The sequence below is a fragment of the Helianthus annuus genome, chromosome 11 (assembly GCF_002127325.2).
Source record: "Helianthus annuus cultivar XRQ/B chromosome 11, HanXRQr2.0-SUNRISE, whole genome shotgun sequence".
Lineage (NCBI taxonomy): Eukaryota > Viridiplantae > Streptophyta > Magnoliopsida > Asterales > Asteraceae > Helianthus > Helianthus annuus.
The window spans coordinates 1663382-1687098 of record NC_035443.2 but is presented as its reverse complement, the minus strand read 5'-3'; the positions used below and the strand labels follow the sequence as shown (position 1 = coordinate 1687098).

General features: G+C 34.9%; 4 protein-coding genes and 1 non-coding gene across 6 annotated transcripts; 3 read left to right on the top strand and 2 right to left on the bottom strand.

Annotated features, from left to right (window-relative positions):
* The first annotated feature begins 7802 nt into the window (after positions 1-7802).
* Positions 7803-8195, top strand: LOC110891570 (E3 ubiquitin-protein ligase RHA1B-like). Its single transcript, XM_022139274.1, has one exon. The coding sequence runs from the start codon at positions 7803-7805 to the stop codon at positions 8193-8195; it is 393 nt and encodes a 130-aa protein (XP_021994966.1).
* A 2634-nt stretch (positions 8196-10829) lies between these two features.
* LOC110891569 (E3 ubiquitin-protein ligase ATL4-like) lies at positions 10830-11219 on the top strand. Its single transcript, XM_022139273.1, has one exon. It carries the CDS (start codon positions 10830-10832, stop codon positions 11217-11219), a length of 390 nt encoding a protein of 129 aa, XP_021994965.1.
* A 2423-nt stretch (positions 11220-13642) lies between these two features.
* On the top strand, positions 13643-20519 carry LOC110889118 (SEC12-like protein 2). 2 transcript variants are annotated; one of them, XM_022136624.2, is made up of 11 exons: positions 13643-13739; positions 15237-15485; positions 15966-16060; positions 16703-16853; positions 16956-17047; positions 17134-17230; positions 17308-17383; positions 18208-18328; positions 19475-19591; positions 20138-20205; positions 20301-20519. In XM_022136624.2, exons 2-11 carry the CDS (start codon positions 15255-15257, stop codon positions 20381-20383), a joined length of 1131 nt encoding a protein of 376 aa, XP_021992316.1. In that variant the 5' UTR covers positions 13643-13739; positions 15237-15254; the 3' UTR covers positions 20384-20519. The 2 variants fall into 2 exon arrangements, with proteins under 2 accessions (XP_021992316.1, XP_021992317.2); XM_022136625.2 differs by lacking the exon at positions 13643-13739 and adding an exon at positions 15087-15143.
* Positions 20520-21622: 1103 nt separating this feature from the next.
* LOC110891568 lies at positions 21623-23001 on the bottom strand. Its single transcript, XM_022139271.1, has 2 exons — positions 22527-23001; positions 21623-22356 (listed from the first exon to the last, which is right to left on the bottom strand). Exons 1-2 carry the CDS (start codon positions 22999-23001, stop codon positions 21623-21625), a joined length of 1209 nt encoding a protein of 402 aa, XP_021994963.1.
* Positions 23002-23407: 406 nt separating this feature from the next.
* Positions 23408-23480, bottom strand: TRNAA-AGC. Its single transcript has one exon. It is a non-coding gene; the product is annotated as a tRNA-Ala (tRNA).
* Positions 23481-23717: the final 237 nt, after the last annotated feature.

Sequence of the window (23717 nt, the reverse complement as noted above, 5' to 3'; positions counted from 1 at the left end):
TGCCGTGCTTTAATGTTTTGAAAGAGTACAAGGGTTTTCACAAACATATTGTTGGTATACATAAATTCTTTCTATTTTTTTTGGATTTGTTATATATATATATATATATATATTATGCGTGTGTCTAACATGTTGTTGCCTTTATTGTAGATGTTATAGGAAAAATCATCAAGGGGAAAAGAATAAAGCATATGTTTACTTTTAAGATTAATTTGCAAGATGCTACGTAAGCCACGTTTTTATTATTAATGACCTTAATGTTTTAAGTAACACATATATGTAGAAATATTTTTTAATATAATGTGTTTGATTATTTTACAGTGGTCACGTTATAAAGTTGCGTCTAGACACATCGAGGCATATAAATATTGTACGAACATATCGTGCAATATCCAGTAAATCTATCATATACGTCTCTCAACTCAAGTTGGTCTATACGTCGTCAAGTATGTTATAGGCTTAATACGTATTTCTTATATATTTTAATTTTTTAAATGACCTATGAATATTATTTGTAACACATGTCTGCTTTTTCAGTTAATATGTTGAAGGATACGGAGTTTACTAAAATGGTTATTGAACCAGATGTGCATGAGGCACACTTGCTTAGATCTATGCAACATTAAAATTATTGTTCATGTTGTTTAATGTTTTGGATTATTTAGTATTTTGTACTTAATATGTTTTGTTTTTTTATTTGTTTACCTTTTTTTTTTGAAAATTTTAAAATGTTTTCCAGTTTAAGATAATAACCTTATGTATTACTCTTGTCATGTAGCTTTAATTTTATGAATGAATGACATTTTATAGGTAATTTTATTCATAATCATGTGCTAACAATAATTATACTAATATTACTTCCAGTGAGAAATGAGTACGAACAACCTACAATCATGCAAAAGAAAAAAGTTTTTACATGGCCATGGTCGACAAAGTTCTTCTATTGATGATCTTGGTCTTGACATTCTTGTGTATGAGATATTAATAAGGCTTCCTGCAAAGGGTGTGGGTCGGTCAAAGTGTGTATGCAAGGAATGGTTATCTGTTCTATCGACACGTCATTTTGCTATGATGCATTGTCGTCACATATCTACATCCTATAACCAGAAATTTATAGCAATTGATTCGCGTTTATGTTCCGTATTCCCCCTTTCGTGTGAAGATTCAGGTCCATTATTAAACTCCAGAATCTTACTTCCATTTGAAGCGCCTTGGAATAAAGTAAATATTCTAACAAGTTTTGAAGGATTGTTATGTGTTTGTTTTCGTAATACTGGCAAATTGGTTATTTGGAATCCATTAACTCGTGCATTTAAAGAGGTGTCCAGCTCAAATAGTCGTGGTTTATATAAACCTAAGTCAGATGCAATTGGGTTGTATGTGGATAAGACGGATGACTACAAGCTTTTACACATAAAGCGTAGGCGTGGTAGAATGTGGGTTCATGTATATTCAAGTATGTTTGACTCGTGGCACAAAATCACTTTTGCAAATAAACTTCGTTGCTGGCGTGGAAAGCCTATTTGGTCTAATGGAACTTTTTGCAAAGGTGTTTTATATTTTTTGGTTAATTGTTTTATTGAGAATAAGGGTGTTATGTTGTTTGGCTTTGATGTGGAATCAGAGAGATTTAGGTTGAAAACCTTTCCAAGATTTCCACATGCTTACTATGATGGAAATTTAGTTATTGTTCATAAAGAGCTTCATGTGTTTATTACTCATGGGCTTCCTAATTGGACGGTTGATTTGTGGAGGATGGAAGGTGAAAGTTGGGTGAAATTATGGGTTTTTCCTTGCATACAGCCTCCTATTATTTTATCATGCTCTATTACACATATTTCAAGTACTGGCAGGTTTCTTGTCGTATCAAATGATGGAGTTGCTAATGAAATTGACACGACAAAGAAAGGGGTTGATTGTTTCTTACCTTTAGTTTGGTTTCACGGGTTACAAGGAGCAATATATACCGAGACTCTTTCTTCACCGGATTTTTATTTCGATTAAGTATGCGTTTTTGCTTTGTTCGTTTTAATGTTTCGTTGTTTGTTTAGTGACATTATAAATATGTTTTAATCTTAGTGTTGTACGTGTTGAATTTACTTGGTATGATGTCAGCAAAAACAAATTACTACTTATTTTACTTGATAAAGATGTAAGTTCATTTATTTATTTATTTCGTTTTTTAAGTTTACATCTATTATCTATTATATATAATCTATTATATATAATAAACATAATTTTGGCGGGAAAATGAGCTGAGTTTTTTATCATCCGCGTATACCAATTTTGATATGATCCGACCCGTTTTATGACCCGGGTATATAAGTCAAATAAAAAAACCTAATTTCCTCTGGCCCCATTCTTTTCCTTCACCGCTTCACAACCAAACCCTAGCCTCCGTCTTCCTTGAAGCTTCTACATCTAATCTTCCTTGAATCGACTGATGACTGATAAAGGATTCCAAAATCAAACCGATTTACTTACAAGTATGTGGATTCTTTACTCGATATTGATTTTATTCGTTTTATTTGTTTCATCGTCTCAGTTTTTTACTAAAATTTTGATTGTTTCGTATGAGGAAGATGGTGGTGGCCTGAAGAGGAACGATGACAACGACATTGGTTGATTTAGGTTTTCCCGAGTGGTTGTGTTATGATGGTTGTGGTTTAACGCAACAACGAAAGGGCGGCTGCTAGGGTTTCACCAACACATAAATCGGTATCTTTCTATTTCATTTTTAATCCTCTTATTCAGATTTGATTTGTTGCATATCCTATTTTCATATAATTTTGTTCATGATTTACTGTGAGTTCGTCAGTTCTAATCGTTTTAGGGTTTTTACTGTTTGTTTTGTTTTTTTTTTTGAAGGTCATTGTAATAAGGTTTTGGATGTTGTGTAATGGATGAAGATGTACTTGATTATAAATGACATATTTGCCAATGTCTCGCCACTTAGCTATATATGTTTTCAGGATTTGGAGAGTATATGTTCGGAATTTTCACCTTTTAAATTTTTTAATGATTGATCGACTGAATTGTATATAAGTTTGTTGATTGAAAGTTTTATTTCCCATGTTTGATATGTAGATGGGTCCTACTAGAATGAAGATTCAAGAGGTGATCTTCATCTAAGCGTCCTAGGCCTAGAGAACCAAGGTAATATACAATATTACAATTCATTGTAAGGTTATTTATATTGATGTTAGTTAAGAGTATCGTTGATTTGTTTTTTTGCTAGAGGAAGTCCTGCATTAGGTGGTTCTGGGTTTGGTCCTCGGATACCGTCTCCGGGGATTAGGTACGTTTTTTATATGTTTACATAAAAAGTTTAAGATTCTACCATTCCTTTCTTCTCATGCTCAAATAACCTAAAACATTCATTCGTTTTCATTCAGAGTATCTAGAGGTCTTAACTTGGTTATTTAGTTTCCTTGCTAATGGTTCAAACAAGTAAAATCTGAAAATTATTCACAAAAATAAAATGGGTTAAAAAGATTCAAGGGTCAAAAGCCGCCTAGCGTGTTCAAACGTATACTTTATCGATGACACCAAGTCTTTTTTGGTTTAATGGAGTTGGCCACTATAATCCCAGTTAATTTAACTATTTTCTCATGAACAATACCATATCAACTTTGCAAATTATACGCCTGTTTCTGGGTTTAGGTAAAGCTATGGCAATTGCTGTGCAGCCTGCTAAAGATCCTTTCTATTTGCTGAAACTAATTGTTGTCTCTTGCGTAGGTATATTGCATCTGATGTAAGACTGTTCACCACTTCGATTTGATCTTAAAGGTATCAACCATCAAATTCAAAACATTAAATATTATTAACCTTGTGTTTCTTGATTTTCACCATATTTGCCCTTTGGATCTAGCGATGGATGTAGAAGACACCTGTGTTATTACTCATGTTCAACATAACCTCTTTCGTGTTCATGTGAGCAAGAAGAGAGGAAGACACAAAGGAGGTTTGAAACATAGTTCAGATGATACAGGTTCAGGTGTCAAATCTGTATCATGTGAACTGTGTTTGACACATCCTTTGTGTCTTTCTCTCTTCTTGCTCACATGAACACGAAAGAGGTTATCTTGAACATGTTTTCGCTCAAGTTTGAAACAGTATTGTTTAGTGTTACTCTTCCTTCAAGGTAAGGCCAAAATAGCAGTTATCTATATATAAAAATTTTGCCTTCAAATTCTTTCTAACAAAACAATAGAAACGTTGTTGATTATTTGATTTTTTTTTTCATTTTTTGTAGCTATGTTAAGGTTTAAAGCTATTTAAAGCTATCAAACTTTTTGATATGTCAAAGCTTCATGTTTCCAACAACTAATGGTTGTTCTATCCTAAAGACTTCTGGTATGTACTTTAAGCATAAACTTTATATTGTCATTCATGGTGTGGCAAACATTGTTAAATCGAAAAGTTTAAAAAGAAGTAAAAATAATACGATCATCCATATAAAGTATTTAAAAAGTAACAATTACATATAAAAAACAAAACTAATCAGACACTTAAACTCTAATAGCAAGAATCAAGAAACTTTAACTTCAACTCCATGGAGCACTGAACTTCACGATGTATGTCATTGATCTTTCTCATGAACTCTAGGTCTCTATCTCCACACTCTATATTACTCGCAATACATAGGTCACGAACTGAAGTAGTTGGCATCGCCCTCAGGTTTCTCGAAACCTGGTCTCTTGTCAGGAGACCAAGTTGTAGTCCGTTAAAACACCTCTTCAACTCTTGAAGAGTAGACCTATCAGCCAAAACTTGCTCTTCGATTTGTTTAATAAAGCGTTTCTTGAAATCGTCAGAATATGACTCCATTTTAATGTATTTATAATAATTAAAGCAAACAATAACAATTGATCTTTGGCTTTCAGTGAATGAATGTGTGTATGATAAAACAACATTTGAATTGTCAATCGTATTATATAGAATCTGAAACAGGCCAAAGGTCATTTTTTAAATGCAATCATTAAATATCTAGAAAACCAAAGAACAAAATTTAATGATTTAGTGGTAAAACGTGTATAAATTTATATTTTAAAAACATGTACATTTAATGATTTAATGGGAAAGCAAGTAAAATTAAATATCTAGAAAACCAAAGAACAAAATTTAAACCTTCAAAAAAGGTTATCATAATTAGGAAATGTCTGTTCATTTACCACATCAAACATTTTACACACTATAAAGGTTCATGATTACTTTATTTGAAAACATCAACACTTCATTTTTAAAAAACCCTTCACCCTAAAACAAACTGTGCAAAAAACACTAACACTCTTTCTAAATGGCAAGCAAAAGCTTCTACCACTGGTCTGAAACTGCCGATCTTAAAATTGAATTTTTAGGATGGTCACGTGAAGAACAGAGAAAAGATATAGAACTCAACAAAAAAGTTGCTATGGTGAGTGATAAATATTATAACCAAACCTGGAGTAGCATTGCACTGCTGGATGAAGTGCTATGTTCTCCTCCATCGGAGTTTAAAGAAAAAGCAGAAGAATTTATCACACATCTGCTGAATCAAGATCAAAAGACCTGTGATATGCTTGCTGATCTGCAAATTAAAACAAAGAATGAAATTGCATGGAAGAAGGCGAGAGAACGAGATATCTTATTAAGTGTTAATTGTAATGTTTAATTTTTAATTTTTACTATTTTTCAAAATCAGAATTTTGTAATACTATTTAATATCGAATGAAGAAAATTCAAAGTTTCAAAATCAGAATTTTGCAATTTCACTTTTACCAGTTTCAATAATAACAAGTTACAGTCAAAAAGTGGAACTTGAATGTGAACTTCATGAAAGGTATAGATCATGCTGATGACTCACTTCACAGGTACATAATTTCATATAATTTCAAATTAAAATAATACTAAAATTGTTTTTTTTTTGTTTTTTTTTTTGCAGTTACAAAGTCTTTATAAATCCATGCAATTTTAGTGATGAGTTATGTACAGCAACAGGTAAAGCATTTAGTTATTTTCATTCTAAAATGAAATTCATCCCAATTGGTCGCGTAGAGTTTGTATAATATAAACTGATAAGTAATAGAGATAATGAATCTCTATCATATGGTACATGCTGAGATTATTGAATTTTTATTAACAAACAAATGAACTAACGTGCATTTGGCTGAGATCACTATGTATTATAATGACCTTAAATGGTTCTATTGAATAGGTGTACAGTGTGATGGCTTCTCATCACAAGGTCCGCAACCATCACATCCGGCTAATCATAAGTACTACCATTCCTGCTAAGGTTTGCAAGAGGAGTTCACTATAGATTTGTGGATTTTATTGTTTTTTATTTGTAAATTTTGTTTGTAATTCAATTTTTGTTATTTAATTCAATATGTAACTTTGTTTATAAGAAATTTATTAACACAATAATGAAACTGGAACTATTTGGGCTGTAAAGAATCGGGTACTAACCAGTAAATTGAGGATATCTTGCATTTTCTAATATAATAGTCATGGTGTTGATGTTTTTTATAGTTAATACGCTTTGGCTTTTGGAATCAAAACACACGGTATGCGTTTTTGCTTTGTTCGTTTTAATGTTTCGTTGTTTGTTTAGTGACATTATAAATATGTTTTATCGTTTTGTTTATTATGTGCTATAGGTATTTATGTTATTATGCCGTTGCGGGTGCCCGGCCTATGGACGGGCTCTCAACTAGTTTATCCTTGTTTCCGTTATCCTTATTTTACTACATTTTGTTTCTATTTAAATTGTAACTTTGCATGGGAAAAAAAACAGAAGAAAATTATTTCATAAGTCTCACTTCTCTCTCTGTTTACTACTTTACTTCATGGAGATTGATCCCCTCAAGGGATCATAACACTTATGATTAACTAAAAACCATAGCTCAGGTACCACTTTAATTAAAAGTAGTATCAAATGGCTAGAAGACTCGTTACTTTATTCATAGAAAACCATTGTTTATATATATAGTAGGGACAACCTACACAATGACTTGATGATCAGCTGAAAAAAAAAAAAACAGAGTTAAATGCTATTTTAGTCTATATGGTTTGTGTAATTAACAGAATTATATACAAAATGACCGAATTGCCCTTCTCGTTAACAGAAATAATAGATGAAGTTAACCTAGTGGACTAAAACGACAACAGTGCAATCTTTTTGGACCACAGGCGAAAAATAAACCTTTGGACTAAACTGACAAAATAACCCAAACCACATAGACTAAAATGATATTTAACTAAAAAAAGGGTTATTGGATTTAATCACCCCAACTATTGGCTATTGGCTGCTGCCACGCTCAATTTAACACTTAGTGTGTTCTGTCACCACGTCGTTAAATCATCACTAACTTTTGATGTTTTTTTTTATACTTTTGGGGGTGTCATAGGAATCTTAGGAATGTTTTAGGGATCTTTGGACACCCCCAAAAGAATAGTAACAAGCTCAAAAGTTAGTGATCAGTTAACGACGTGATGACAGAACAAAGTAAGTGTGTCAAAGTGATAGTTAACAATAGTTAAGGGTGATTAAATCCAATAACTAAAAAAAAACTAAGCAACCCACTCGGTAACCAACCTATAGACTTGCCTACACACTTATTCAATTCAGTCAAATAACATTAAAACACAACGACTATTTTTTTAATTACTCTTAACAATACACATGTTACGTGGAAGTATTGATTATCGTACTAGACTCCAAGGATTGAAATGAAACACGTAACAGGAAAATCAATTACTCGTGTATAAAAAGTCCCACGTATATGTTCACTTACAAACCACCTAGAAGATAAAAAATGGCGATCATCTTCATCATCGGTATCACTCTCTTCTTAACTCTTCGCATCAAGAGTGAACTGCTCACTCTACTAAAACACTCCATCTCCTACTTGTTTCGATACGCCGGAGTTGATTCTGATCTCCATGACAAGCAGTTATGGTTGGTTGATCTTCCAATCATTCGGTTCGAAGATCTGCAAAGCCTACGCCAGAGACATGTGGACCGGATGTGCTTCATCTGTTCAAAAGATTACAATGGTGATGATGTTGTCTGTCTGCTCAGCCGGTGTGGTGACGTCTTCCACGCCGAATGTGTTGGAAAACTGCTTCATGGAAAGGAGAATTCATGCCCGTATTGCCGGACTCCGGTGTTCTCCGGGCTTTCGCAGGTGCCGTTTAGTGTTTTGTGATGGATGTGTAAGTTGTTAAAGAGGTTTAAGGTTTTGGTTTTGGTGGATGTAGTTGGAAGAGTTATTGATCTAAAGCTCTACTTTAAAGGAGTTGTATTTCTATGTTAGATGATGAAGCTAAAAAACTAATATGATCAAAAGTGTTGATCATTGGAAATTAACAAGCGAATATAGTCTATGTAAGGATCCCAGATTTATTGGGTTTTCTGCTGAATTGGTGTATAGGTATTATTGCCTAGTGGAGATGTATATGATTGGGTGGTTCCGCTGGTGGCACGATGATACTCCAGTAGTCCGTCAGTGATCCAAATTTACGAGAATGAAAACCAGAAGTTACAATTACCTTAAACCTTTATTTATACTAACAAAACTTGATGAAACTAATCTATATATCTAATCGTACTATATTACTCAGACCCTTATAAATAAGTGATTAGCCAATTATAATTTACACTACTATTTAAAATATGTTAAAGCTTATTTATCAACTTTTCTAAACTTCTTTACTAAATTCGCAACCTAACCCTTAACCCCTTTCAACTTGTAAAGATTATCCCCCACAAAAGAAACAAACTACTAGAAGTCATATGGAGCTAAAAAGAAGAGTGCAACGAAAATACCTATGATCTAGTGTTAGCAAGGGATGTGGTGAGTAGTTTATTAGAGAGCAACACCAAGTTGACCATTTAAATTTACCTAACTTAGCTATATTGTAAGGTGTAAACTAGGGTTGAGCATTTGGTACTGGGTACTGGTAGTGAATCGGTACTGTGTTAGTATTGGTATCGAATTTCTTGTACAGAATCTTTTTCGGTACCGGTACCCACTTTTTGGCATTTTTGGTATCGGTACTTTCGGTACCGGTAAATACCGAATTTTACCTTCAAATACCGGTACCGTACCGAATATTTCAGTACCAGTACCGGTACCCACTTTTGAAGAATTTCGGTACCGGTACCACGCTCATCCCTAATGTAAACACAACTGCACTCTGTCTCTCTCTAAGAGGAGATCCGAGTTCAAATCTTATTGTAAACAAATTTCTCCTAGAAAACAAATCATTAGGTTTAATGAGCCAGTTAATTTCCTCTTGGAAAGGTTTGACACCATCCTCGAGCGTCAAATTAATAACGGATGGTTGAAATTCCGTATGAGTTACGTATATATACCTGGGCTATTATAACATGCCACTGATCTCGAGCGTTAGTATCCAATACTGTAAACCCAATTCATTGGTGAACTAATTTTCATCTAGTTTTTTTATTAGGTGATTTATTCACTTACCTTTTCAATTAAAAAATATGAGTTTTCAAAAAAAAAAAAAAAGTTCAACAAACGGTTAAATAAAAAAGGTGAAAAAAAAGACTTTTTCAACATTTGTTTTATTTAAAAAGCTTTTATATGTATTTATGTAAAAAAAAATTGAAAAAATATATAAAAATAACTTTTAATTATCTTTTTACATGTAAAACTAGTAATTTTCCACTTCTCCCTTTTTTATAATTTCGAATAAACCTCTTCAATTTTTCCCTATTTACCATTTAATCTGCCTTTTTCTTTTTATTATAATTATAGTCTTAGGATCCTCTAAAAAGGACATTTTTCATGAGAAGTGTGAGAAGACATAAAAATTCATATGTAGACATCATGTTTTGGACTTGGACATAATGTTATGGGTTGTTTTGGAAAGAAAAACACTAAACGTAACAATTTAAGACACAATGCAATGAATTCTAGGCTTAAAACTTAAAACACCATGCCAAGAACGTTAAGTAGTGTGTTTTAAGTGTTAAATAATGTGTTATAAATTTCACGTCCATAATATGTTGCATTGTGTTTTAAATTGTTATGTTTGGTGTTTTTCTTGCCAAAACATCATGCCTAAGGCCACACGGGGCGGATACGTTATTTACCGTGATAGAATCCTATCACTCGTGGAACACCGCCGCCTCCATGTTTATCACGAGTTACAGGAATAACTCGTTGAATGTATAACGCGTTGAACTTGATCAAATGAATGTGTATTACTTGTACATTGGGTATTAATACTTGTACATTGGAATCTCATCACTAGTGATACCACCCCCCTACATTTCTATCACTAGTGATAGAATATTGGGTGATGACATGACATGATTTGATTGGATAGTGGGAGTGATAGAAATCCATCACTAGTGACCACCCCTCCTCCCCTAAGTTCAAAACATGATACCTATATGTCAATTTCTATGTCTTCTCACACTTCTCACGAAAAAAGTCATTTTTACAGAAACCTCACCCTATAATTATATAAAAAACTTTTAAGAAGATCTCTTATAATATAAGACATAAAAAACTAAAAGTGTAATTTACCCTTACATAAACATGCCATAAGAAAAGTTGACCCAATATGACGATGATATACATGTTATGTGGTCCATGTGGAAGTATTGATTATCTTGTAGCAGACGGTGGGCCTCAATCCTATGAGAACAAGTAGCGGTGGATAACTTATATTGTCATCAACCTTGATCCTATGTTTGATCATCATCGTACCATGTTAGAAATGCGACACGTACCCACAACAATATCAAAGTATTGGTCTATAAAAATCTCACTATTATTCCCAATCACAAAACAATCTCAAAACTCAATATGGCGATAATCATCATCTTCAACATTTTTCTTACGCTTTTGCTAACCCTTCGCATAGTGCTCACTTTGCTAAAATATATCGTCTCCAACTTGTTTCGATACGGTGGAGTCGCTTCGGGTCTTCACGAAGAACATGTATGCTTGGTTGATCTTCCGATTATTCGGTTCCAAGATTTGCAATACATCCGGCAGAGATCTGTGGACGGGATGTGCTTCATCTGTTCCAATGATTACAACGGTGATGAGGTGGTTACTCAGCTCAGCCGGTGTGGTCACGCCTTCCACTCTGACTGTATCGGAAAACTCCTTCGCGAGAAGGAGACCTGGTGTCCGTATTGCCAGACACCAGTGTTCTCCGGGCTTTCACATGTGGCTTTGAAGAGTTTTTGATGCTTGCGTGACTGATTTAGAAGAAAAATTCAGGGTTAATTTTTATTTTTTATTTTTTGGTTTCAAGGGTATCCTAATATTATATAGAGTATACGATAAATAAAATGGAGAAGAAAAAGAAGTTTTTGCACTTTGCCGATAAAGTTGAGGGGTAGCCCGGACTACACTAATTACATTAGTTCCGCCCTTTATTGCGTATGTTGTTGGGTGTATACAAGTGTAGGAGTCATTGATGTACGTACAACTCCACTCTTAACAGAGTTGTATTAAGTATTTAAGTCTTAAATATTGAAAATAAACCACTAATGATCAAAAGTGTTGGTGATCAATACGTGGGATTAACATGCAAATACTCTTTTTTTAAGGATTAACAAGCAATTACTCTAATGTAAAGTGTAAACATCATGTAACCTGTAAAGAATAAAATGCATATGGATTTTAATGAATCATAATGTGCTTAGATCCTGGATTAGGCACATGATTACACATTTACATGTAAGTTGAGATGAAACACATGATTTCACTTTAAAAATGTTGGTGCGGCCCTTCGATCAATCACAATAAGATTAAATGGTGTGGGATAAAGCCTTTAGAGGCTTTATCGCGTCACATCAGTGTTAACTGAACATAGGTTCTATTGTTAACTAGGCTTTATCGCGTCACATCAGCGCTAACTGAACATAGGTTCTATTGTTAACTAATTTGTCGTGGGATAAAATCATATAAACCCATGTCATCATTTTTATAATTTTCTTTTTTTTAATTTACATTTTTAAATTAATAAACATTATATAACGAAAAAAATATCAAATCAATATAAAAAATAAAACATTTCATTAAAATAGAATAAAAAGGATTACAACCAATAGATAGCAATTTTAAACAAATGGCTTAATTGTTTTCATGGGCACGTAAAATTCTACAATCCCCAATGACGAAAGTTTCGGCCATGATTTAGTTGGTAGTCGACAAAGGTCCTCTCAATCGCTTGCTCTTCAATTTTACTAGCCACAAGATGACGAAAGTTTCTACCATTATTTAGTTGGTAGTCGGCACAGGTCATCTCAATCGCTTACTCTTCAGTCATACCTTCTTCGCGATTCATGGCGTTGATGCATAGCCTCTCAAAAAGCCCACAACTTGCTCATATCAAAATTAACCTTCCAGTAATGTGATTCAAGTTACGATTGTTTGCACTCACTTGTTGACGAAAGTGTATCAAAATCGCATTCCAAGTAGTAGCATGATTTGGAGGGTACCCTTGCTCCGCAACATGGAACCAATTGGTAGCCAAAGAGATGTCTTCTTCCTCGGTCCATTGGTTCACCATAAAATGGTTGAAAATAGATAAAGATTACTAAAATTGTAGTGTGAATAGTTGTGAGCTGCGGTAAAAACGGGTAAAGATTAGGGATTTATATAGGGGTGTAGGGATAAAAGTAGATTTTTTTTAATTTATTACCGTTTTTAATGGTCAAAAAACAATAATTGTTCTCGTTAGCTGTTGGTGTTGGCCAACCAACTTGCGAATGACTCGATAGCGCTCCCATTTTAAAACAAATGGGTCGGTGTTGGGGACACCACCATGCCGAATTTTAAGTGTCTATTTGTATCTAGAGTAAATTGCCAAAATCATCCTCGAGGTTTGGACATGTTTGCCAGTTTCATCCAAAACAATTTTTTTGTACCATATTGCCATTCACTTTTGAGATTTTTTGTCATTTTCATCCACACGTCTAATTTGTTTTATTATTATTTTTTGTTAGGCATTTGGATGAAAATGATAAAAAATCCTAAATCTCGAGTTTGGTAAAAAAGAGTTATACATTTGGATGAAAATGACAAAAAATCCTAAAGTGAGAGGCAATATGATACAAAAAAGTTGTTTTGGATGAAACTGACAAACATACTCAAATCTCAGTACGATTTTGGCAATTTACTCTTGTATATATGTACATGTCGGTATAAATTCACGTTGGTTTACGTTTCGATGCAAATTTTGTCGGGTCAAATATAATACGTTTTCACTCATATTTTTACGTACGTTTTCAGTTGTTCTACGTTTTGACGTAAATGCTATTTGGAAACGAGTTGGGTCTAATATAATACGCTTTCATTAGACGATATAAATTCGAGTTATTACACTTTTCGACCCCGCCGCAACACGGTACCATCCTTTAACTTAAAAACACTATTTTCTTACGTTTCTACATAATTTTTTAAGAAATGAGCCAGATCATAAGTAAAACGTTTTCGTGCGGATTTTCATGTATGTTCGACATAAAAATTTGTTCGAAAATGAGCCGGGTCAAATATAATATTTTTTCATTAGACGTATAAATTCGCGTTAGTGTATGCGCGGGAGGAATTTACTAGTTTTTATCAATATACATAAACAATGGGGACTGATTTTGCCAATCGATCAAAGTATTGGTTTTTTATTCCAGATTTACATCTACCGACTGCCTAATTGATTCTCCCACAAGCTTCGATACTCCGATTTGAGCTTCCGATTGAAAGGTAAACTCCAAATCTTTATGCCAATTGATGTTTGATTGCATCTAATAATCGATCCTCCGATTTGAGCTTCCACTTTTTCTATTGATTTCCTTCAACAATTTCTTAGATTGATTCGCAATGTATATTAGGGTTTACTGATTCGGTAACTAGAAGCTAATTCAATCTGATAATTTCTAGATTTTTATATTTGATCGCATCATACTTCCGGATTTGTATTGATTAGTTTCAACAATTTGTTAGGTTGATTGATATTGTAGATTAGGGTTTACTAGAAGCTAGTTGCATCTGATAATAATTGCTCTGTTTTTTATTGATTTTTTTTGAACAATTTGTTAGATTGATTTACAATGTAGATTAGGGAGGCTAATTGCTTCTGAAGTTCTGATAATTGCTCTATTTCTTATTGATTCGTATCGTATATCTAGCCGTGGTTGTAAAAATCGCTACCTACTAACGATTTATCGGACTGGAGTTTTTATATGTAATTTTTGAAATTTACACACATTGAGAAAAATTATTCAAATTTTTATATATAGTTTTTTTAACTTATTAATCAGATTGGACTAATAAGTATAATTTTTTCAAATACATCAAGATTTTGACCAATTTTGACCGATTACTGATTTAAGTCCGACTAGTTGAAACTTAATCGGTCTGCCATAGTTGTTAATGGCGAATAGCGACAAATAGCGATAAGGTCCCTATATGCTACATAGCGAATAGCGATAAACAGCGGGCGCTATTTTAAAATTTTGTATATGCATATTATATCCTAAAATCGGTCTACCTGGTATAGACGCGATTTTACATGTATATTTAACAAATTCCTAAAATCCAGCTATTTTATAGCTATATTTAATCGCTATATATATTTAAAAAATAAAAAAAATAATAAAACTGAAATCCCGCTATTTATGACTACATACCCTATAGCGGCGACCTATGACCTATACGCTACGCTATTCGCTATAGTGACCACAGCGACCGCTATTGACAACTATGCGGTCTACTATCGATTACCGATTAATCGACGATTAATCCCAATTTTTACAACATTGCTTCTAGTTTTCTATTGATTTTCTTCAACAATTTGTTATATTAATTGCCAATGTAGATTAGAGTTGACTAGAAGCTAGTTGCATCGGATAATTGCTCCATTTCTTAATGATTCGTATCATAATTCTAGTTTTTCTATTGATTTTTTTAGCAGTTGTTCGATTAATTGACAATGTAGAGGCCAGTTAATGTACAATACGCCTTGATATTCATCACGGACGACAGATAATTACGCACGTTCATCTGAAAATCACGCACGTTATAAACTAAAAAGCCCAAATCACGCATGTTGGAAAACATTAATCACGCATGATGACAAGATTAATCACGCACGTTGTCGTACGTGATGTACGTTAAGCCGTATTGTATTTTACACTTTTCCAACAATGTAAATGTAGATTGTTTGCTTTCTTATTGATACGTATGATACATGCGTTTTAGGTTGGAACTTGGTTAGTAATGGGGGAGAATTGTAAGAGGTATGGTGTTCCATTCTACGGTGCTTCTTTCGTACCACATAATGCACTCAAATCGTCTGACACAGATGCCAAGAAAGAAGACGAAGACTCCGGTAACCGACCAAACTATGTGATTTTTGCGGGTGGCGGTGGTGAAGGTCGAAGCGGCATCCCTAATGCTCTAGTCATCTCACTTTTCGATTCGGCCTCTAATTCCCTTTCAGATCAGCCTGTGAGTTCCACTTTTCCTTATTCTCTGTAGATATTGTATATATCGTACACTTATTGATGTTATTAACCATAGTTGTTAATAGCGGCTATAGCGACCGCTATAGCACGCTATGTAGCCATGCGACATAGTGTCGCTACGTGGGTCCTAGCGATAAATAGCGAAGTTAGCGACTTTTTTTTTTGATGTAAATAGCAATTAGATATAGCTATAAAATAGCTGGATTTATAGGTTTTTGTTAAATATATATGTAAAATAGCATATATACAAGGGTATTTTGATGTAATATACATATAAAAATTTTCAAAATTCTTTTTCTAGTGTAATCGCTATTTATAAAATAGCCGTCGCTATTTGTCGCTATTCGCCACGTTGCCTATAGGTGCCTTGTCGCTATTTGTCGCTATTCGCTATCGACAACTATGTTATTAACTTGTATAACATGTGATGGTTGAGCCTTAATGATTAAATTCTTTTTATAAGGTGGAGAAACTTGAAACTGGTGATGATCTACCCTATAGAATGGCTGTTCATCCTGGTGGAGAAGGCGTAATTTGTTCGTTGCCAAAAAGTTGCAGGTAACCCCGAACGTGAAATCGACAGAAAAAAGTGAATTAACTAAATTGAAGCTTTTTTTTGGTGATAAGTTGTTACCGTTATAAATTGGGGAATTGACCTGTAATAATCTCACCTAGACCTTATTGGCCATTAGTAATCCCACCTCAAAATATTCCCCCCACCAGTCTCACCTTTCACCTATTTTTCCTACAATGGTCCCCCGTTAAAAAAACTTAACGGAGTTAAGCTTTTTTCCAAATTACAAACAGATTTTTTAGGGCTTTTGATCAGAACGATGATACGAGTCCATTGATGTAAAACTTACTTCGAAATGGTGCTCCAAGTGACTTGATTTTGGTTAATTGGAAATTTAAACACCCGAATTGAAGCGCCGTTTTCATCGTTTGGAGCACCGTTTCGAGGCAAGTTTTACATCAATGGACTCGTATCGTCGTTCTAATCAAAAGCCCTAAAAAATCTTTTTGTAATTTGGAAAAAAGCTTAACTCGGTTAAGTTTTTTTTTTAACGGGGGACCATTGTAGGAAAAATAGGTGAAAGGTGGGACTGGTGGGGGGAATATTCTGAGGTGGGATTATTAATGGCCAATAAGGTCTAGGTGGGATTATTACAGGCCAAATTCCCTTATAAATTTGGTTCGCAGATGGTTTGAATGGGATACAATCACGAGTGATGATACCATCGAATTGAGTCTAAAGCCGTCTGAGAAAGTGTTTGACGAATTGGAAGATATTGGTCAACAATTAGCGGTTACCTTTAGTCAGGATGGTTCTCTACTTGCCGTTGGTGGTGAGGTAAAGGCCATCTTTCACATGATTATCAAAAACTAATATATATTTATTTATAGAAACAAATGCTTAATTTGTAATTAACCATCCGGTTATTGTGCAGTACAGGATGGTACATTGAGGGTGTTCAAGTGGCCTAGCATGGCATTAGTCCTTGATGCGCCTAATGCTCATACATCTGTGAAGAATTTAGATTTCAGGTTAACTTTAGTTTCTTCGTCAGGCTTTAGATTTTTTTTTTTTTTTTTAATTTTGTCTGATGTTTATTGGTGTTTATATGTCTCAGTCCTGACGGAAAATATCTTGTGTCGGTTGGAAGTGGCCCTGGTAGGGTTTGGGATATCTCATCGTCAATAGCCAAAGCTTCTTTATCAAAAGAAAATGTAAGCATTTATCTCTATGTTTTTAGACCGTGTTTTGCAATTTGCCTACACTAATTAGAGTCACGTGTCCCGTTCAGGATGAAGTTTTTGGATTTTGCAAATTTTCACTTGATGGAGAGAGTGATCCGTTTCTCTATGTCACTGCAATGCGAGGTAGTCTTCTAGTTCTATTGTTGCTAGCTAAACTTTACTCATATAAGTTATGAACAAGAACTCGTCCATAGTTGTTAATAGCACTCATAGCAAGCGCTATAGCGAATAACGTCGTTATCTCATAGTGAGTAAATAGCTATAAAATATCCATATACAATAGCTGGATTTTAGGTTTATTTGTTAAATATACGTATTAACACACCGTATATGGATATAATGTACATATAAAATATTGAGTTAATTACTGTTTTCGTCCCTGTGGTTTGTCAAAAATCACTATTTCAGTCCATTAGTTTAAAAATTACGATTTCAGTCCCTGTGGTTTCACTTTCGTAACCATTTTAGTCCCTGTGGTTTCACTTTTGTAACCGTTTCAATCCATTTTTCTGTTAAGTACAGGGACTAAAATGGTTACGAGGTGGACTGAAATGGTTACGAAAGTGAAACCACAAGGACTGAAATCGCAATTTTTAAACTAATGGACTGAAATAGTGATTTTTGACAAACCACAGGGACGAAAACAGTAATTAACTCTAAAATATTTCTAAAATTTTCTTCTAGTGTATTGCTAAACGTAAAATAGTGCCCGCTATTTCATCGCTATCGCTACGTAGCGTATAGGTTGCTTGTCGCTATCGTCCGCTATTCACTCTTAACAACTATGAACTCGTCCCTTAATTAATGCAAATTTTTAACGACTTTGGACTATTAGTCAAAGATTTGAAATACCCCTCAGACAATGACATGGAGAACCTTGTGGGACAAAATTATGCTCTCTGTTTATTTTTTTAATTATTGCTAATGAATCTTTTTGACGTGGGTAGATCGAGGTGGAAGTATTGTGAAGTGGAACACCACAACATGGAAGCGGATAAGCTCAAAGCATGTTGTGCGGGACCCGATCTCTGCCTTCAATGTATCATACGACGGGAAGCTCCTTGCCATGTAAGAGTTTGTTTCTTTTATCGACTTTTGGTTTTATAAGCTTTCAAGTTGACATATATTTGTGTTAAAGAATAGATGGTAATATGTCTGTATAGCGTTTTTATGCAGACATGCGATAATTCTTATACCGAATGCTGTTTTTAAGAGTATATTGTAGCGGTGACAAAACGGGCGGGTCATGCATAGAACATAGCCACTGGCAGTCCCAACTATTGACATATTAGCCACCAATGGACCCTGACTAACAGAACCCTAACGCCGTTAGTCTCCGGTCGCCGAAAAACCGTTTTTGTCCATAAAAAGGTTTTAAAGGTCCGATCTAAGGTTACAAAGAGGTTTGGGACGAAAATGTTGAGTTTTCTGGCCAAAAAGTTGAGTTTCCCGGCGAAAAAGAGGTTTTCCGGCGACTTTAATAATTGGGGCTTTTACTAGAAAAAGGTTCCCAAAGGTCCATAATAAGGTTACAAAGAGGTTCGGGACAAAATGTTGAGTTTTCTGGCCAAAAATGTGTTTTCCGGCCAAAAAACGTCTTTCCGACGACTGGAGACTAACGGCGTTAGGGTTCTGTTAGTCAGGGTCTATTGGAGGCCAATATGTTAAAAGTTAGGACTGCCAGTGGTTATTTTTTAAAGTTAGGACTGTTGGCGGCCAACGGCGAATAGTTGGGATTATTAAAATCCAATATTCCTATTTAAAAGGGTTGAATGGTCATTTATAAAAAGTTAGGGACTCCATCCATAACTTAGACCAAACCACAGGGCACAAGGACTCGGAATGTAAGCATATTTTTTTAATAATAAACCGATGTAAGAGGTTTTAAGCAATTTGAAAGAACCTGGGCGACTTTCGACCGCTTTGACCCGTTTTCATTTTACCTTGGTTTTAAGATATTACCCATTTGACCATTTTGGAGGTAAAAAATAACCCAAATTTATACTTACAAAGTAACCGGTTGCACCACGTGTCACAATTCTATGAGCCTAAGATTCTTTTTCCCGCTTGTCTTGTTTCACTCCTTTGTATTCAATATGTGATATATATTTATCTCAAAATAAGTAGTTGCATTTTCTCTGGCTATTTATACTTCACTAGTGCTTTCACCTTCTTTATTTTTAACTAATTTGATTTTTTTTATGAAATTTGTAGTGGTACGATCGAAGGGGATGTATTAATTTTGAATTCAAGTAGCATGAAGGTACAGACCGTCATTAAGAAAGCACATCTCGGAGTTGTAACATCACTTGCATTCTCTAACGATTCAAGGTTTTTTTTTTTTTTTTTTTTTTTTTTTTTTTTTCTCTATATTATAATCACTAGTTATTTTTAATTTATTTTGCGAGTGAATTTCAAGGATTGTCTTTCATCTTTATACCCATTTTCAGGCGCTGTCCTTTATGTTCAAAATTGACGAGTTTTTTCCTTTATGTTTTCATATCATACATGTTTTGTCCTTTAGGCCTAACCCAGTTAGTTTTTTCAGTTAAGTTTGGTCATGTGCTTTGCACATGAGGGCATTTTTGTCAGTTCAAAGGTAAGTTCAACGGCAGATTTACAGCTCAAAGCTTTTGCAACCTTTGAATTGACAAAAATGCCCTCATGTAGTCATGTGCAAAGCACATGACCAAATTTAACTGAAAAAACTAACTGGGTTAGGCCTAAAGGACAAAACGTGTATGATATGAAAACATAATGGACAAAACTCGTCAATTTTGAACATAAAGGACAGCGCCTGAAAATAGGTATAAAGATAAAGGACAATCCTTGAAATTCACTCTTTATTTTGTACGTAACTTTGTTTTTAAAATTCAGGGCTTTGGCTTCGGCATCTTTAGATGCAAGTGCAAGAGTGACAATAATAGAAGAAACTACCAAAAACGGTACCATTATATATATTTATATATATTTGTGCTCGAGTTGTATATATATATATATATACTTACTGTGTATTTGACTTGTTTTACATTTGTCTCAGGAGTGAATGTATGGATCATACTGTTCATCATGTTACTTGCAGCCGTTTTATATTATGCCAAAGCGAAAGGGCATTTTCTATAAAACATCTTGTTAATCACAATATTTTGTGCAATGTTTTACCTTAACTATAGTGATTTATTGTTGTAAACTATATATTTATACCCTCCTTTCCGCACTTTTGATTTATAACTAATTATATTTATTGGCGGATGGTTAATCATGCATCATGTTCCGATTTTACTAATCTCGTGAAAATAACGTTAAAAGCGGTGACGTTGATAGCTGAATGACACGGGGGTACATGCACCAATCAGTCTCTGTCCCGATTGTTTGAGTGTTATGTGTCTTAGGTCCAAGGCTTGATACAAAACTACAATCGAGCCGTGGGTCTTACTGGAAGCAGCCTCTCTATTCCTACGGGGTAGAGGTAAGGTTGTCTACATCTACACTCCTCAGACCCTACCTTAGCTTTGCTATTGGTGGGATTTACTGAGTATGATGATGATGATATTTATCAGGTTCATGCAATATGAGCTATTTGTATCTGTTGATTTTTTTACATCACATGTATTGCTACAAAAGCGTGACCATAAGGTAGTTAAAGGCGCAATCGAAAAGAATTTAAGCGGTGGTTCGATTCTGGAGTGGGGGTCCAAAGCCCTAGCTTGAGTTAAATCCTTCTTCGGTTGCTTTGTTGTCGAATAGTTGTCTCTGTTTCTTCAAGTTCAAGACTCCCACTTTGTTTCTATCTTTACACTTTGCGCCTAGACTAAGACTGACCGCTTCACTTGTGCTTTTTTCAAGATCGCTGCCTTGCATGTCTCTAAAGCGCCCCACCTAAGCCCCTCTTGTGACATAAAAATAGAGCTATAGTCTTTCTTGAATTTGGCGATTTGAAAAGTTATTGTCCAATTAATATCTAGGAGTATGAATCGTGTCGGTTGAATTTGTGAATCCGAACACGATATGGATACAAGTAATACCTAGCGACTTTGTTACAATTTAATCTAACAGTTAATTCATGCTTAAATGAAAAGTTACCATTAGGCCATCCGTAGTCATAAGGCTCTTTTGGGGGCGTTATGTGACATGTGGCATGCCACGTCACCACGGGGCTTTATGGGGCGTTATGCAAGTTGAGGCCGTAGTCATAACGCCCCTTTGTCATCATTACTCATTTTTTAATTTTTATTTTTTTAATTCATTTGTAAGTTTTTTAAAAATAAAATTCATTTCATTAAATAAAAAAAGTACAATAAAATAAAAAAAACATTAAACTAGAAAAAAAACATTAAACTAGAATAAAAAAAAATTACACAATCAAAGGTTATATTTTTTTTCAATCCGCTCCTTTTGTGCCAACGCCATTTTCAAAGCTTTTCCCGTTAAGTGGTCATGCGGTTTCGAGTAGAACTCAAAGTCATGAGCCCATTGTCTATCCCGCATAATCTCCGTAACTTCGCGGTTCTCCTCGATACGTTTAGTACCGAGTTCGTGTATGTCTTGAAGTCGCTTGTTTATCTCCGAAAATGCGTTACTCATATCCGTTCCCATAGACATCGACGACGACTCGGGTTTTTTCGCCCGGCTTCTTCTTCCGGGCGGTCTTGGTAGCTCCTCCACCGGCTCGTCATCCGGAATATCCTCGTTCAAGTCGGTGTTTCGAGCGTCGGAGGTTGGCGTTTCGGCACCCGACTCGTTTGTTTTGGACCTCTTTGATGGCCGTGTATTTCCCGAACGACCACTCGGAGTAGATACGGTGGCCCATTTGGGGCTATGGCGAAGGATTTGCCAACACCTCATGTACGGGAAATGGCCATTAGCCTCCGTATACTCGACCAATGCCGCTTGCGTAATGTCTTCATCGTTACTTCCACTTTTCCATCCGGAAAACAAGCGTTGGTACATGGTTTGAAAGTTTGTGCATTTCTTGTTTATATCGGTCCACTTCCCCGATATAGAGTCCGGTAGGCGGTATTCGTCTCCTTTACCCATGAGATCGAAAAAAAGTTCTCGTATTCGGTTCCAAAAAACGGTTTTACTTTGATTATTTGCTACAAAAAAATAAAATATAATGTTAGTCTAAAATTTTAAAAAATAAAACAGAAAATAAGTAAAAAACAGAAAATAAATTAAAAAACAGAAAATAAATAAAAACAGAAAATAAATTAAAAAACTGAAAATAAATAAAAAAATGAAAAAAAACAGAGAAAAAAAAATATACATATAACCGGGTCCTCCGAAACATCGATGAAAGCGCGGGTTAACGCATACTCCTCTTCGGGCTCCCACGTTATCACATTTTTTTTCGCTCGGGTGGTGGTTTCCACTTTCTTTTTATGTGGCCGCTTTCCTTTTCCTTTTCCTTTTTGCGTCTCCGCTACCTCGGGTTGTGTTTCCGGAACAACATCGGGTTCGTGTAGTGGGGAGCCGAAAGCTTGAGCCGACCCAAACGCTTGAGACGACCCCATTCCATCGGTGTTTTGATTCGGGTTCCACCCGTAGAGATTAGGGTCCCATGATAGCGGTTGGTTCAAAAGATTCATGAACCCGGGACTTTGTTGATTGTAATCGAGAAAACCGGAGCCGAAAGGGTTGGGTCTAGTGGGAACCGGCGACACGGGGCGAGTAGGATTACCACTTTGGTTTGGGTCCGCACTTGATCGGGGAGGAATGAAGCCACGGTTGAATGGATGCATTGTATAAAATATAAGGATTTCTAAAAAAAATGGAAGAGATAAAGAGTGTTTGAGTGTGTGTGGTAAAAAAATAGGAGAGGAGGTATTGATTTAAAGGAAAGTTTGAAAAAAAAATTGATTTTTTTTTTTAGGAAAATGACCGTTTACAATGGTCAAAAAATCAAATCACAATTCCAAAACGCCGCTATAGATATCGCGCCATCCCAATTTTTCAGGGGCATACCGCCCCCCGTTTCGGTGTGCAAGGCGCCATGGCGGCGCTATGAGTGGCATACCGCCCCACTACGTATGCTCTTATATAAGTTGAAATCACAAAGATATGTGTTCCATTATTGAATCCCATAATATCTAAATAGACGTTTCTTTATTAATAACTAAAAGTGAAACAGCAAAAGGATATCAAAAGTGGAGATGCGGGGTATCGATCCCCGTACCTCTCGCATGCTAAGCGAGCGCTCTACCATCTGAGCTACATCCCCTTTTGATTTTCATTTAATGAGCCTAGAACTTTATTCATAAATGCACATATAGTATAAAGTCAATTAAGATAACAAGAAAAAATCTGGTTACCTATATAGTTGTTTATCGAAAAAAGAAATGCTAAGATAGATGGTGGCCATAGAAGGTTAGACCAGATAAGAAATGAGGTTTTCAGGGTAAGGTTAGAATTAGCTAGTATAGTGGATAAGATAAAGGAAGGGAGATTGAGATGGTTT

Bases quoted from the DNA above. Each gene is read 5' to 3' on its own strand.
- LOC110891569 (XM_022139273.1), top strand. From the start codon at position 10,830: ATGGCGATAATCATCATCTTCAACATTTTTCTTACGCTTTTGCTAACC.
- LOC110891568 (XM_022139271.1), bottom strand. From the start codon at position 23,001: ATGCATCCATTCAACCGTGGCTTCATTCCTCCCCGATCAAGTGCGGAC. The intron at 22,357-22,526 runs GTATATTTTTTT...ATTTTTTTGTAG, and splicing joins TTCGGAGGACCCGGTTATAT to CAAATAATCAAAGTAAAACC.
- LOC110891570 (XM_022139274.1), top strand. From the start codon at position 7,803: ATGGCGATCATCTTCATCATCGGTATCACTCTCTTCTTAACTCTTCGC.
- LOC110889118 (XM_022136625.2), top strand. From the start codon at position 15,105: ATGATGACAAGATTAATCACGCACGTTGTCGTACGTGAT. The intron at 16,061-16,702 runs GTAACCCCGAAC...TTTGGTTCGCAG, and splicing joins TCGTTGCCAAAAAGTTGCAG to ATGGTTTGAATGGGATACAA. The intron at 20,206-20,300 runs GTACCATTATAT...CATTTGTCTCAG, and splicing joins AGAAGAAACTACCAAAAACG to GAGTGAATGTATGGATCATA.